This window comes from Primulina eburnea, chromosome 17, assembly GCF_022965805.1.
Source record: "Primulina eburnea isolate SZY01 chromosome 17, ASM2296580v1, whole genome shotgun sequence".
NCBI classification, from domain to species: Eukaryota; Viridiplantae; Streptophyta; class Magnoliopsida; order Lamiales; family Gesneriaceae; genus Primulina; species Primulina eburnea.
In genome coordinates, this window is record NC_133117.1 from 8,359,331 (window position 1) to 8,374,969 (window position 15,639).

The 15,639-nt window shown below is 37.5% G+C and overlaps 1 protein-coding gene and 1 pseudogene across 1 annotated transcript; both read right to left on the reverse strand.

Moving 5' to 3' along the window:
* Positions 1–5,676: 5,676 nt before the first annotated feature.
* Positions 5,677–6,671, reverse strand: LOC140817827 (secreted RxLR effector protein 161-like). Its single transcript, XM_073177618.1, has 2 exons — positions 6,203–6,671; positions 5,677–5,753 (listed from the first exon to the last, which is right to left on the reverse strand). The coding sequence occupies exons 1-2, from the start codon at positions 6,669–6,671 to the stop codon at positions 5,677–5,679; spliced, it is 546 nt and encodes a 181-aa protein (XP_073033719.1).
* Positions 6,672–11,332: 4,661 nt separating this feature from the next.
* LOC140818239 (putative clathrin assembly protein At5g57200) lies at positions 11,333–14,857 on the reverse strand (annotated as a pseudogene).
* Between the last annotated feature and the right edge of the window lie 782 nt (positions 14,858–15,639).

Here is a 15,639-nt window from a genome sequence, read left to right on the forward strand (position 1 = left end):
TTTTCTTCCATGCCAGATCTCATATGTGTTTTCATATGATTTTTATTAATCATTGATCTGTTTTGAGTGTAACACGCAGTGTTTAATGCCTCTGCCCAAAATCTTTGAGAAATTCCAGAATCAGCAAGCATTGTTCTAGCAGCTTCTTTAAGAGTCCGATTTCTTCTCTCAGATACACCATTTTGCTGAGGATTTCTGGCTGCTGAGAGCTCATGCTTAATTCCAGCATTTTCTAGGAAATTTGAAAGAGTTTGATTGATGAATTCAGTTCCTCGATCAGATCTGATTCGATCAATTCCAACTGATTTTTCATTTAAAAGTCTTTTGAAAATCTTTATTAGTTGCGAAGCAGTATGATCTTTAGATTTGAGAAAAATAACCCAAGTAAATCTTCAAAAATCATCTACGACTACCAAGGTGTATTTCATTCCTCCTAAGCTCATGACTGGACCAAAGAGATCCATGTGCAACAGTTCTAAGCACCGGGATGAAGATTTACCGCCCTTGTTTTTAAAAGAAGATCGTACTTGTTTACCATTCTGACATGCTGAGCAAAGTTTTTCTTTTGAGAACTCTATTTTGGGCAAACCAGTTACAAGTTCATGTTTACTCAGATAGGCAATGGATTTAAATTTTAAATGATTTAGTCTCTTATGCCACAACTAGTTTTTAGATGATTTGGAAGCAATAAAACAAACTGGTGCATAAGTTTGATCATTCCAACTGACTTTCTATGTGTTTCAACAACGTTTGCCAGTTAGTATGATTTCATCAGTTGAAGTTTTGACTGAACATGAGTTTTTGTCAAAATGTACTCAGAATCCACTGTCGCATAACTGACTGATGCTAATCAAGTTATACTTCAGGTTTTCTACTAATAGAACATCTTTAAAAGTAAAGTTACGATAGATAAGCTTACCCTTACCCACGGTTCTACCTTTGGAATTGTACCCGAAACTGATGGACCACTGTATTTGATCAGTTGAGATAACGCACTTGCATCTCCTGTCATATGTCGCGAACATCCACTATTCAAGTACTATATTGAGTTCTTGTTTGTACCTGTTACCTGCAATCACACACATAATATAACTTGGTACCCATATCTATTTGGGTCCTAAACTGATTAGTCCCTTAGGAACCCACACTTGGATTAGTCTAACAGAATTTCTAGTAGCTGTATTCCAAATGGTTTTTCTCAGCTTTTGTGTGATTGGTGTGTAGTGTACATATGATACAATACGTGTTTTAGCTTTATTCAACTGATTGTTCAGTCTATATCTCTTCTGAACTGGCTTGCAGTTATAGTAATTGAAATAGCTATTCGAATAGTTCTTGTGAAACCTCTTTGATGACTGACTTTGTGAATCAGTTGAGAATTTTTGACTATAACCAATCCCATATCTCCTAGCCTTGTTCATATACTCAGTAGGTTGCTCAATCAGTTTACTGGGCTTAATTTGTTCTTGTATCACTGCTGCTTTGACAAAGTGAATGTATTTCTCTTTGTCTATTTTTAGCTTGGTTGAGTATCATTTGGATTAATTTCTCCTTGAGTGTTGAACCCTAAACCAGTTTTATCAGAAACTGATTTTTGTGAATTCCGCATCTCATTCAGTGTAGTAGATGACTTGTTACAAGACTGAATGAGCTCAGTCTGTTTTGAGTTTTCAAGAATCAACTTCTGGATTAATGACTGATTTTTGTTTCTCTCTGATTTTAACTCAGCAATTTCCCTTTTTAGACTCAACCCATCAACTGATTCATCAGTTTTGGTTTTATTGTTTGTGGGATCAGTTTGCTTTGCTTTGATTTTTTCAAATGATGATGCAAGCTTTTGATACTCATTTACCATGTCATGTAGTGTTAGAATGAGTTCTTCTCGTGTGAAATCAGTTGAGCTGAAATTAAATACATGTTGGATAGATGATTCCTCTTCTGCATCATTAGCCATCAAGCACTTGACTTCCTCATCATCACTAGAGCTGCATGAGCTTTCTAGTTCTGACTCCTCACTGTCAGTTTCTGCCCATTTAGATTTGCTTTCTTCAGCTAAGAGCACCTCATTTTTCTTTCTGAAGGACTTCTTATCTTCCTTGGGTCTTCTTTTGTGTTCATATGATTTCTTTCTTCTATCAGTTGAGCCTTGACTGTCATTCTTGGGTTTAGGACAATCAGCAATAAAGTGACCTGATTTGCCACAGTTGTAGCAGGCATTTGATTCATCTTTGGAGCTGTTCCTTTGGTATGGCTTCTGGAAGTTTCCTTGATTCTTTCTCATGAACCTTCCAAATTTTTTAATGAACAATTACATAGCATCACTGCTCAATTGATCAGCAGATTTCTCGACTGAACTGATTGGTTCTGTTCTGACAGCAGCTAGAGCAGTTGTGGCTGCAGGGGTAGATGGTTCTCCATCTCTGGTCTGCAGCTCAAATTCATAAGCCTTTAAATCAGCAAATAGATCATGAAGTTCAATCTGGTTCAGATCTTTGGACTCCCTCATTGCCATGGTTTTGACATCTCATTCCTTGGGAAGACCTCTCATTACCTTCAGTGCAATCTCTTTGTTGGTATACACTTTTCCAAGTGCATTTAACTCATTGATGATACTGCTTACTCTTTCATCATACTCGTGCATTGATTCTCCTGCTTTCATTTTGATGTTATCAAACTTTTGAACAGCAACTGAGAGTTTATTTTCTTTGGTTTGATCATTTCCTTCACACAGCTGGATCAGCTTTTCCCAAATTTCTTTGGCTGTCTTACACATCTTTATTTTGCTGAAGGTTACTTTGTCCAGCGTTTTGTACAGAATGTCTTTAGCCACATTATCAAGATTTTCTTTTCTTTTATCTTCAGTTGTCCATTCATCTCTGGGCTTTTCTATTCTTTGTGGTGCCCCTTCTGTTATGGCAACTGCTGTATTTGTTTTTAGAATCTTCATGGGTCCATCAGTTATAACATACCACATGTCATCATCTTGTGCAGCTAAATGAGCCTGCATTCTGATTTTCCAATCATCAAATTCTTCTCTGGAGAACATAATAATTTTGTTGAATGAAGTCATGCTAGCAAATTTATAGATCAAAAGTATTCAAGAACAAGATTCAACCGCTCTGATCCACTTGATAGGATCGATTAACGCAGTGTTTAGAAGGGGGGGTTGAATAAACACTCACAATTAAAACTGATCTTTTCGAATTTTGAGTTCAGTTTGGTGACAAACTGATTCTCGGAATCTTGTTGGTCAATGACAATCAGTTAAACTAAAGTAGTTGCGGAAAGTAACTGACTGAAAGATAGAATACAAAACTGAAATAAAACGCACAAGAGTTGTTTCTGGATGTTCGGAGATTTCAATTACTCCTACGTCACCCCTTCTATCTCAAGGATAGGATTTCCACTAAAAGACTTTGATCAAATACAAGATTTGTACTGACCCACTTCAGTTTGAATTTATCACTGCCAAAAGCTGAAACTCTTAGTATTACAAAATATTCTAAGTGCGTAACTGATCTTAGCACTATCGAAATTGATAATTATTACAAAATGCTAGTGAGCTCAAATTGTAGCCTTGACTACTACGAATAAACCAAGTAAGAGTGAAATAAGATTTTGGCAGAGTAACAACAAGTTTTAAATAGTGTGATCTTGTTATTTCTTCAGCTGTTCTTCTGTCATATTTATAAGCTTCCCTTCCAACGGTAACTTGAGATATTTTTGAATATTTGTATCTGTTGATTGCCACTTCATTATTCCTTGGGCATTGTTTATTTCATTTATTGTAATGCGGTGTCAATGCGTTGTTCTAAGCTGCGGCGTTTCATATTCAGTCGCAGTTTTCTATGTCTCTTTGTCGGTTGAATGTTCTTTCCCGAGACATAAGCATACAGCTGAATGTATCAACTGATCGGTTTCTAACTGATCAGTTTTCTTTATTAGATCAGCTGATTTGTTGAGTTCAGTTTGCTCGTTCAGTTGCTGAGTTCAGTTTTGTAGTGACCCGTTCCAGAATCACCTACTAATCAGAACTTAAGCATGCAAAATTAACATTTAAAACTGAATCAGGTAAACAGCGGAAAAACAGTAATACAACCCAATCGAATCTGTAAGTACAAAATACTTAAACAACCAGATCGAACTAAATACCAAGAACAAATACCAACAACTACAGGTCAACCTCTGCCAGCTCCCTGTCCACTGCCTCCTGGACCGTCTAACCTGAGACCTGCCCCATCGAATAGGGTTTCCAAAACAGAGATAAACCGAGGACGTGAGCATAAAACGCTCAGCACCGAAAGCATGAGTATACAAGACTATGACATGCATGTATGCAAAATGTACTGGATACCAGGATCTGGGTATAACGAAATACTGCTCAGGTAAATGACGTCAAGGTATGTAGCACTCTGCGCCGTCGCACCAGGAGGTGGCTCCCATACCAAATGAACCTGTGGATATACCGGTGACCTGACCACCGTCGGCCAACGGGGTCCAACCATCCACAACAAATGAGGGCTGAGCACCCTCTCAACAGGCTATCTCAAAGATAATCAAGCTCAACATGATTATGCAAATGCCGCATAATAAACCATGCATCATATGACAGATAATAATGCAACATATAAACATGCAACACATAGTAAAGCATACTCAATCCTGCTATCTCGGATAGTACTTTCGTACCTCAAACCAGTAGATCCTAGCAATCAGCCCTAGAATCAAGCCTACAATCCAAGTGATACCATATCACTAAACCACATCTAAAAGTCTTAACTAGACTAATAGATACTCCCAAATCTCAAAGGGAACCCAGAACTATACCTGCGTCCGTAGTCAGCCCACTGATGCCGCTAGCCCCCAACTAGAGCACAGCTCCGCTACAAAACCAGTAGCTCCCCGCTAGTGCCCGAACCTCGGGAAAAGACTAGAAACCCATCAGAAACGACTAAAACGCTCTGGAACTCTCGGAATTGACGAGTGAAAAGTGAAGCCTCGCGCTTCTATTTATAGACAACGATCGGACGATCCGATCCACTTCGGACGCTCCGATCCGGTACACTTCGGACGATCCGATCCACTTCGGACGATCCGAACATTGCATGTCTTCCACGTGTCCAGCCACCTGTCTTCGGACGATCCGAACCCTGATCGGACGATCCGAACTCTGACATGACATGACTCGTCTGACTCCGAACAGAACGGTCCATCCGAACCCACTTCGGACGATCCGAACCAACTTCGGACGATCCGAACCCGGTTCGGTCCTTCCGATCCCACCGAAATACAATTAATCCAATAATTAACTCAAATTAGGCATCGGGATACTACAAGTTTACTCGATCAGTTGGTTTGTAATTTCAGTTGGTTCGTATTTTGTCAAACGCCGGAATTTAGTTTCCTAACAAAACTGATTTTGGCCTCTCCAATACGCAGTAAACCTAGGTGAAGACCAAAAAAGGTTTCCAATAGAAAACTGATTAATGCCCTCAACTCACGGTCTCACGGCCAGCGGGTTGCACACACACAAAGAATTGTGGCCCCTTACTGTCACAAGAACAAACGAGAGAGAAAGGAACACAAAACAGAGAGAACACCGAAGACACTCAGTCATCGAAGGAATACGCACACGAAGCAAAGTCTCATTTTCTCTCTTCTCTCAAAATCGGCTGCTCACTCTTTTCTGCTGAGAAAGAAGCGATCAAAAGGCGGCCTTTTATTAACAGAAAAGGGGGAAGCTAATTTAAGCCCTACAGCCCAGATGCAAGAGAAAAGGTTGGAAGGAGAAAAGGGTTATGGTAATGGGTTGGAGAAAAATTGGGCCAAAACCCAACATTTCTCCACCTGTTTCCCAACACCGGTTCAACTGGTCAGGAGAGTCGCCTACAGCCATCATCATTGCCCCACTTGCAGAAAACACAAAGTTAGTAGTACCAATATGTAGCAAACACTAAGTAAGCTACACTACAGAACAGAAACAGAACACATCAATCAGAAGTATCAAAGTTTAAAATTTTTAGACAAGATATAAATTTTTCAGTTGATAAACACTTAGTTCCCATGTCAGCAGTATTAAATTGAGAAGAGATTTTTTCAAGATAGACTTCGCCTTTTGCAACCACATCACGAATGTAGTGGAATTTAACATCAATATGTTTAGTTCTATCATGAAAAACATGATTCTTATACAGTTGTATACCAGACTGGCTATCAAAAAATACTACAACTTCACCTTCAAGAAAACCAATGTCAGAAATAAGACCTGTCAACCAAATAGATTCTTTTAAAGCTTCAGTGACAGCAACATACTCAGATTCAGTGGTTGAAAGAGCAACAATGTGTTGTAATTGAGATTTCCAGATAATACAAGCACCACACAATGTAAACACATAAGAAGTTGTTGATTTTCTATTGTCCCTATCATTTGCATAGTTAGAATCCACATATCCAACCAATTTAACACCAACATCAGATTTTGAACATTTTAAACCATACTTTACAGAACTAGTCAGATATCTCAAAAGCCATTTGACAGCTTGCCAATGGTAAACACCAGGATTAGACATATACTGACTCAAACAACTCACATAATAAGCAATATCAGGCCTTGTGCTAACCATTAAATACATGACAGAAACTATAGCATTTGAATGTGACACATTCTTCATGTTTTTAACATCAAAATCAGTTTTAGGAGATTGCTCTTTACTTAGAACAAAATGACCAGCTAAAGGAACATGACTGGTTTTGCATTTGACATAGAAAATTTACTCAAAACTTTCTTAACATAAGTATCTTGATTCAATAAAATGACAGAACGTTTTCTATCCCTGTAAATGTTCATGCCAATAATACGTTTAGCATCTCCTAGGAATTTCATATCAAGTTTAGCACTCAAGCAATTTTTGACATGATCAATAGTTTTCACACAAGGACTAATCAAAAGCATATCATCCACATAGATAAGTAAGAAAACATGAACTTTAGCATTGTGTTTGAAATACAATAAATGATCATAATTACTTCTAGTAAAATCTTTAGAGAGCATGCATTCATCAAACTTTTTGTTCAATTGCCTAGGAGATTGCTTCAATCCATACAAAGATTTCTTTAACAAACAAACATGATCAGAATACTTAGAATCAACAAAACCATCGGGTTGCCTCATAAATTTTTTTTCATCAAGTTCACCATGTAAAAATGCAGTTTTAACATCTAATTGTTTCAACTCCCAATCAAACTGAGCAACAAGGGCAAGCATAATTCTCACAGTAGTAAACTTTACGACATGAGCAAATATTTCAGTATAGTCTATCCCTTCCTTTTGAGTAAATCCCTTAGCCACTAACCTAGCTTTAAATCTGACAGATTCACATTCATTCTTGACCTTAAATAACCACTTACAGTCCACAACAGAACAATTTTCAAGTTTAGGTACAAGAATCCAAGTGTTGTTAACATGCAGTGAATTAATTTCTTCATTCATCGCATTTATCCATTGCACAGAGTTTTCAGATTTTAAAGCTTCTTCATATGACTTTGGTTCAACATTATCAATTGACTCAAACACACTAAATGCATGAGAAGTCATATGAAAATCATCAAAATGTTGTGGCTGCCTAATATTTCTTTTAGGTCTATTCCTAGCCAATTGATAATCACTCAAATCACTAAGATCAATTTCAGGCATATTTTCAACAATTTCTTCATGTGCATCAATATCAACTTGATTATCAAAAACAGTTTCAGGCAAATTTTCAGGTAAATCATTCACATTAGGAGCATTCTGCACATTTTCAGAATCATGACATGGACCAAGTAAATGCTCCACCTTGTTTGGAGCAGTGGCAGGTTCAGGAGTAGGTAAAGGAACAGATAAACAGGGAAATTCAGAGTCATTGAAAACAACATCCCTACTGATTAACACTTTAAAACCAGGTTGGTCCTTTACCCATAATCTATAACCCTTAACCCCATCAAGATAGCCAAGAAAAACACATTTCACAGACCTAGGTTCAAGTTTGTCATTTTTCTGATGCACAAAAGCAGAACAACCAAAAACTTTCAAGTTTGAAATATTAATTTGCGTACCAGACTTCAAAGGCACATAAGGATACCTATTTATCAATAAGCAGCAGTACAAACAGCTTCACCCCAGAACTTTTTTGAAAGACCAGAACTTGCAAGCATACACCTCACCCTTTCAAGTAAAGTTCTATTCATACGCTCAGCTACACCATTTTGCTGAGGCGTATAAGGGACTGTCCTATGTCTTTGAATACCAGATTCAACAAATTGTCAAACGATCGATTACAAAATTCAAGACCATTATCAGTTCTTAGAATTTTAATTTTCTTACCTGTTTGATTTTTAATCAAGTTTTTCCAGTTTTTAAACTTCTCAAACACATCGGATTTGTTTTTCATTAAAAACACCCAAACTTTTCTTGAAAAATCATCAATAAAAGATAGAAAATACTCATTTCCACCATGCGTTGGCACACTAGTAGGACCCCACACATCAGCATGCAAATACTCAAGTATTTCAGAAGTGACAGAGTGTTTGGGAATAGGGAAACTCGGAAACTTAACTCTGTACTGTTTACCAGGAACACAAGAATCACAAAATGGCATACAAGACAATTTATCACTACCAAAATAACCATCTTTGTGCAAAATTTCAAGACCTTTAGAACTCATGTGACCTAATCTTTTGTGCCACAAATCAGTTTTGTCACTTAAGACAACATTCATAGAATTTTGCACACAAGGTTCAGATTCAGCATGACAAACATACAAGTTTCTCTTTTTGGCAGCTTTGAAAATCACTAAAGACCCTTTCATAATTTTCATAACCCCATTTCCTCACCTACCCTGTAAACCATCATCTTCTAATACAGCACAAGAAATAAAATTATGACATAAATCGAGAACATGCCTCACATTTTTCAAAGTTAACACATAACCAAAATCAAATTTCAGCGATACATCACCAAGACCAACAACTTGACACAAATTTTCATTTACCATAGAAAAGACCCATGCTTCACTTCTTTATAATTAGAAAACAGATTTTTAAATGGGGACATGTGGAAAGTGCACGCAGAATCAACTAGCCATTCATTCTCACACAAAGAACTTGAATGCACAAAATTCACCATAGACATATCACAAACCTCAGTCACAATAAAAATATCACCCATGTTTTCACTACCAGAAGCCATATTAGCATGGTCATCATACCGATTTTTAAAATTTTTGTTTTGGTTTTGGTTTTGCTTAGGCCTAGAACACTCTGTAATGTAATGACCAGTTTCACCACAATTATAGCATTTTTTATTCTTGGGCTTCGACTTGGACCTTGATTTACTCTTATCTCTATTTTTAACGAACGCTTGGTTATGGTTGTTTGAAGGTTTTTGATTTTGAAATCTATGTTGAGATCTTCCTCTAACAAACATAACCTCACCAGAATTATTACCGCCTTCATTGGTTTTTAAATCTATCTCTTTGCTTTTCAGGCCGTTCACAACAGTTTCTAAACTTACCAGATCTCTACCATACTTAATAGCAGATTTAACATCACTGTAAGAATCAGGTATGACATTTAAAAGAACAATAGGGGTGTAATCATCGATATTCTTATCTCTTGTTTGCTTAATATCTTGAACTAATTTGGTAAACACATCAAGGTTTTCATCAATGTCCTTGTTTAAATCAAGTTTGAAGCGAAAAAATTTCTCAAGCAAAAACAATTTTCTGGGCAACGAAGTTTCAGTATAAAGTTATTCTAATTTTTCGCAAAGTTCCTTAGCCGATTTCAGTTTACCAACTTTTCTTAACACAGAGTCAGACAAGTTCAAAATTATAGACGAATAAACAAACTCATCGATTTCAGCCCTTTTTTCAGGAGTTTCAGCAGCAGAATATGACAAGTCTATCGCTTTGAAAACTCTTTGTTGTACCAAAATACCTTTCATTTTCTACTGCCATATTGAAAAATCTGTTTTTCTGTTAAAATGTTCGAGATGATATCTAGTCATAGCCATTTTCAAAAAACCTCAACAGTTAATCAAAAACAACAAATTTTCACACAAAAAAATTTAATCACACAAGATCAAAACGAACACGAAGCAACTTTTAGCCACAAAAATGGAAACACAACAAGCACATAAAACCTAGAGTTCTACCAGCAGCAAATCACAGCACATAAATCCGCGGCAAGCAGTTACGCTACTAAATACAGTAAAAGAGGTTCCAGCCAATATACCAGAGCGAAACCCTAAGTAAGAGTTTCAAATTCCGACGAACCAATGGCGACGGCACGGTGGGCAGCAAGGCGGGCAGCAACCAATGGCTCCTATACCACTGTTAGGTGCACATCAGTCGGTGATGCTGTACCTTGCTTTAGGCTGGCCAACCTGCAACTTTTAGCCACAAAAATAACCAGTATAATATGATATGTTAGGATAAAAACGAGGCTCAGACAAACTGATTTTGGTCTCTCCAATACGCAGTAAACCTAGGTGAAGACCACCAAAGGTTTCCAATAGAAAACTGATTAATGCCCTCAACTCACGCTCTCACGGCCAGCGGGTTGCACACACACAGAGAATTGTGGCCCCTTACTGTCACAAGAACAAACGAGAGAGAAAGGAACACAAAACAGAGAGAACACCGAAGACACTCAGTCATCGAAGGAAGACGCACACGAAGCAAAGTCTCATGTTCACTCTTCTCTCAAAATCGGCTGCTCACTCTTTTCTGCTGAGAAAGAAGCGATCAAAAGGCGGCCTTTTATTAACAGAAAGGGGGGAAGCTAATTTAAGCCCTACAGCCCAGATGCAAGAGAAAGGGTTGGAAGGAGAAAAGGGTTATGGTAATGGGCTGGAGAAAATTGGGCCAAAACCAACAAACAACTTCAAGCGGAGATTTTCGCTAGCTTGAGAAATCCTTGAAGGTTTTCCCTGTTGCTTCTCATGTCCAGGCATCTTGGATTGGCTAGCATACAATGATTGAGCCAACTCCTTAATACAACCCACCGCAATAGTCATAATGTTAGCCAGTTCCTCGAGCTTCTTGCTAATGTTAGTATTAACTAGTGTTTTTGGCCCTTTTTTCGTCTTTAACTTTTCCATTTGTGTATAGATCTCCCACTAGATTCATCTTGATCCTCAGTCTCATGGAGTTCCTCCCTTGGGCCTTGGTTCTTGACGGCATGGTCTGTGTGCCAAAACTATTTACACGGAAAAGTTTGTGCGGGCATGCTAAAAACGTGAAATTTAACTTCCAAAGACAATCAAATTGAATCCCCGAATCAACAGTTAGTTTTGATTCCCTCGGTTAGGCGCCAAAACTAGGAAATTGATTTAAGAAATTGGAGTGGAAAATTCATAAATGACAACAACCTCTCTTTAAATTACAAATTTACATATCCGGAATTTCAAGAAATACAAGTCCAGTGACACAAACGGCTGATTCAAGTAATTCAAAGAAATCCACCTTCTCACAAATGGAGAAGCTCAACCTCTGAGCCTAAAGTAAGGCATGGCTTCCGTTTGCATTTGGTGGATAATAGAAGCGATCACCAAATGGATTTGGATTCCCCATCTGTGGTATTTGTTGCTGATAATATTGACTCGCATATGGATTATACGGGACCATCATCATATGCTGTTGTTGATGATGATGGAATATCATATGCTGCTGTTGATGATGATGATGATGATGCTGCTGCTGATGAAACATCGTCTGCTGATCATGCAAGTTTCTCGTTGGGACAACATTGTTCGACATGGCAAACGGGTCGTGCAGACCGAATGGATTTTGTGGTGAAATTTCGTACCCTTGGCTCCTGCTGTATCCTGCACTATGCATCTGTATTTGTCTCCGGGAAGCTTCATCTTCGTACAGGCTATCGAGTAAGAGCTTGTTGAATCCTCCGGCCTGGTGAATATTGGTTTCAAGTGTCATGACTTGGATGTGGTAGTATAAATTATCGGATGGAATTCATACTTTGGATATGAAAACAAACCATGTTAGTTTCCTGAGCTGGGTTTTGATTTGTGCTGCTTGGTGCTGTAACTAGAGCCAATTCCCACCCAGAATTCTTCCCAGAGTTGGCCAATGAATTATTAGTTGAGTCGCCTGCGAAAATGACTAATCAACTGCTAAATCTTCGTAAAATTTAATTCAAAACATTCAAATGCAGCAGAGAAAAACGACCTTGCTGAACAATGGCAAGGGCTAATGCATTGCTTTGGTCAAATACAGCCTTCGGTTTCTCCTCATTTAATCCCTGTGGACGATATTGCTTCCCACAGTTATTTCTCTTAGTATCCTTGATATGAGAACATAGAAGAGGAAAATTACCAGAAGATCAACAGGTTCTTCAACTGATGTTTTCGGCTGGATTTCTTTTTCTTTAATGGGATCAAGTTTCTCTGGTGTTTCAATCTTGTTTTCCTTGTTTTCAACTTGTTCATTGGCCTCTCTCTGAGCCGGGTTTTCGGGTTTTTTATGCACTTCTTCTGTTTTTTGTTGCTCCTGAAACGTCAAGAAAACGAGATGTTACCTCACATCCTGAAACGAACACCCCTAGGACAAGTGGAGTGATTTCTTACCAGCAATTTATTTGACAGCACAGGACCTGTCTGAGATGCTTCCTTTACATAATCCTCCATTGTTGCAAGAAATGACGGTGGAGGCTGTGGACTTCTCAAGATCAAATTCAATAATCCACAGAAAGAATAAAGATTATAGACTCGGAGAATACGAACGAAATGAACCTGTGTCAACGTAGGAAACTGAAAGGTCCGGGCAAGATCCAAGGTTCTGCAGAACCCATAAAAATCGGCTAGAAGTTCTGCCTACACGGATAATAAATCGACTCAATTGCATATCAAAAACACATTAACCCTTTCAAGATTTTTGTCAAATATACACCTGTTTTCCAGCTCTTTTGTAAATATCAAGAGCCCTCACTGCATCTCGTTTAGGCATTTCAAAAAACTGCAAAATATTTATATTCTGTCACTAAACCAGAGTTTTGATCCAGTAACATAATCTTTTAAGCGTTGTTTGGGACCATACCGTCTCGAGAAGATTTATGATCCCATCGTTGATGGCACGATAAATTTTAAAGCTCTCTTTCAAAACCAGCGCAAGGGCGTATTGGATGAGAAAGTTGTAGCTGGCTGCTCGTTCCGGCTGAAATTTTTTCAACAGATTAGATATCAAATCTATAGAAAACCAAATAAAACAATGCTAAATAGTCACCAACTTGTCATTTGAATCAATCCGGGGAAGTATTAAAGGTTACCTGACAACCAACAAGTCGATACAGAAGCTGTTGCAATGCTGGTAGCTTCCTCAACAGATCTTCAGCACTCAAGATCTGTGTTTTGTTATTTGCTTAATGTAATGAAAAGCACAGGATATTAAGGATCGAAATTGAAAAAGTTAACAACTTGTCACCACACCTTGGATTCTCCAACTGATGATTTTGGTACTTTATCTGATTCAATGTCATAGTTCAAGGTTTGAAAGCATTCTAGTCTTTCTTCAAGAAAGAGGCCATATGTTCGGATCCAGGCCGAGCAATCCCAAGCTGAATTAGATCAACAAATGTTTTACGGTACAATGAATCGATGACACTATTCGGGAAGGCTGGTTTTTCGTGAAGTGACACTGTCAAGAAATGAATATTTACCTAGAGCACTGGAGCCATCTCTGAAACTGGAAACTTGAAACAAAGGTCCACCTTTTGAGTAGCTCAATACTTCTTCTCTGAAGCTAGGATCCGCCTCTCGTAACGTCCGGTGAAAAACGATCAAAGTTTTTATGGCCACCTGAAATTTACTCGGTTGTTATCATCATGTGAATAAAATCCACATGCAAAATACAAATAAAATATCAGAATTATATGCTTAAATATTTTCATAAATTGTCTTTTGTTTCATTTCTTGAGAACTTTATTGAATGGTAGGAAAAAAATAAGCATACAGACAATTCATATGAAAATTAAGTTCTTTGTTGGGTATATTATAGACACGAAATCAAAAGACAAAATAAGGCAGAAAAACTAGATGAAAGGGTAGTCTTACAATCCAGTTGCGCGTTTTCGACAATCTTTTCGAAAGTGCATGAATGCAATAGGCAACATCTGCTCTTGGACGCGATACAGATACTGCTGCAAAGATCTCTGAAATAAATTATCAAGTAATCAATCAGAAATCCCATTTTTTCCAAAAAAAAATAGATGAGAATATTTTCAAATTAGTAAAAAGGGAAAAAAGACATGCATAATATAATATCAAAACCAAAGGGATTCTTATATGAATCTTGTATTAATCTGCATGTTATCAAACCAAATATAGAACCTAAAATAAATGGTGCTGCACTCACTTCTAACATATCGTTCCTTCGGAGGACGTTCGACGTGATTCGTGGCTTTGACAATCGCAATATCCAAATCCTTGACATATAAAGGATCAAGAAACCCAATGAATCCAAACATATAATCGTGATTCAAGCATTGCTTGTGTATACAAAAAATGTTCGCCTATACGAAACATACCTTAAAATCACTATTGACCTTTGCAAGGCCGACTTTGGTGGAGTCCTTGAGCGCGCCCGTAAGCTTTTCGAAAGCTTTCCATCTATGTAAATGCAGCAAATGTACATCAACTGCCGATCGAATCCGCGATGATCAACAGAAGAGGAGGAGAGATCAAGAGAGAGGAGATGGCTCGATTTGTTCTTCCTCCTTTCTCTAAACCATGTTATATTTTCGAATCAAACATTAGCAAAAAACCAAGAGGTCCTTTGTTTCTTTCTCTCTCTATTTTTGTAATTTGTAATGCATATCGTTTGTTAGTTATTGGAGGTTTGCATGCCAATTTGCGCAAGTGAAGTGACGAAATAGCCTCCAGAGATAACGGTAACTTGGGAAATATGCAGGGGTAAATTAGTCATTGCGTTGGGTGGGGGTGTGTTTTGCAATATGTAGTTCTTGCAACATTGGAGAAATCTGGTCAAATTTGTACAAGTTCAGATTTATTAGCTTGCAATAAGCTGAGGAAGTTGACAATTGCATGGTAATCTATTCCAAACACTAAATATAGTTAAAACCATATTTTTCTTCCCTACCCCACATTTTCTTAAACTTTGATGTTACAAACATTTTAGAGTTATTGTTACCCAAAATTTTTTACCGACGAATTTGCGACATTTTCTTAAACTTTGATGTTACAAACATTTTCGAGTTATTGTTACCAATAACTTTTCACGACGAATTTGCGACATTTTCTTAAACTTTGAACGTTGTTACAAACATTTTCGAGTTTTAGCCAAGGTTTTTTTTTTTTTTTTGCCAAAAACTTAGCGACGATTTTGTTCCCCCCAAAATTTTTTTGATCATAGGTGGAATCAGTTATGTAGTATGAAGTAATTTATATATATATATTTAAAAATATTTATAAATTTCGATTGTTTCATCCTTTTTTTTCTCTTCTTTGTAATGTGATACCAATTCCCTAGCATACAAACAAAAGCATATATTGTTTTTTTTATGAAAAATAACCAAAAAATTGTTTTTGTTTCATTGTCTCTCTTTAAATTTGTGATGTCGATCTAA

What these genes read in the sequence shown, in the direction of transcription:
- LOC140817827 (XM_073177618.1), bottom strand. Translation starts at nt 6,671, where the DNA reads ATGAAGAATGTGTCACATTCAAATGCTATAGTTTCTGTCATGTATTTA. An exon ending in ATTTTTTGATAGCCAGTCTG is followed by an intron (nt 5,754 to 6,202) that starts GTATACAACTGT and finishes TCTGGGCTGTAG; the next exon opens with GGCTTAAATTAGCTTCCCCC.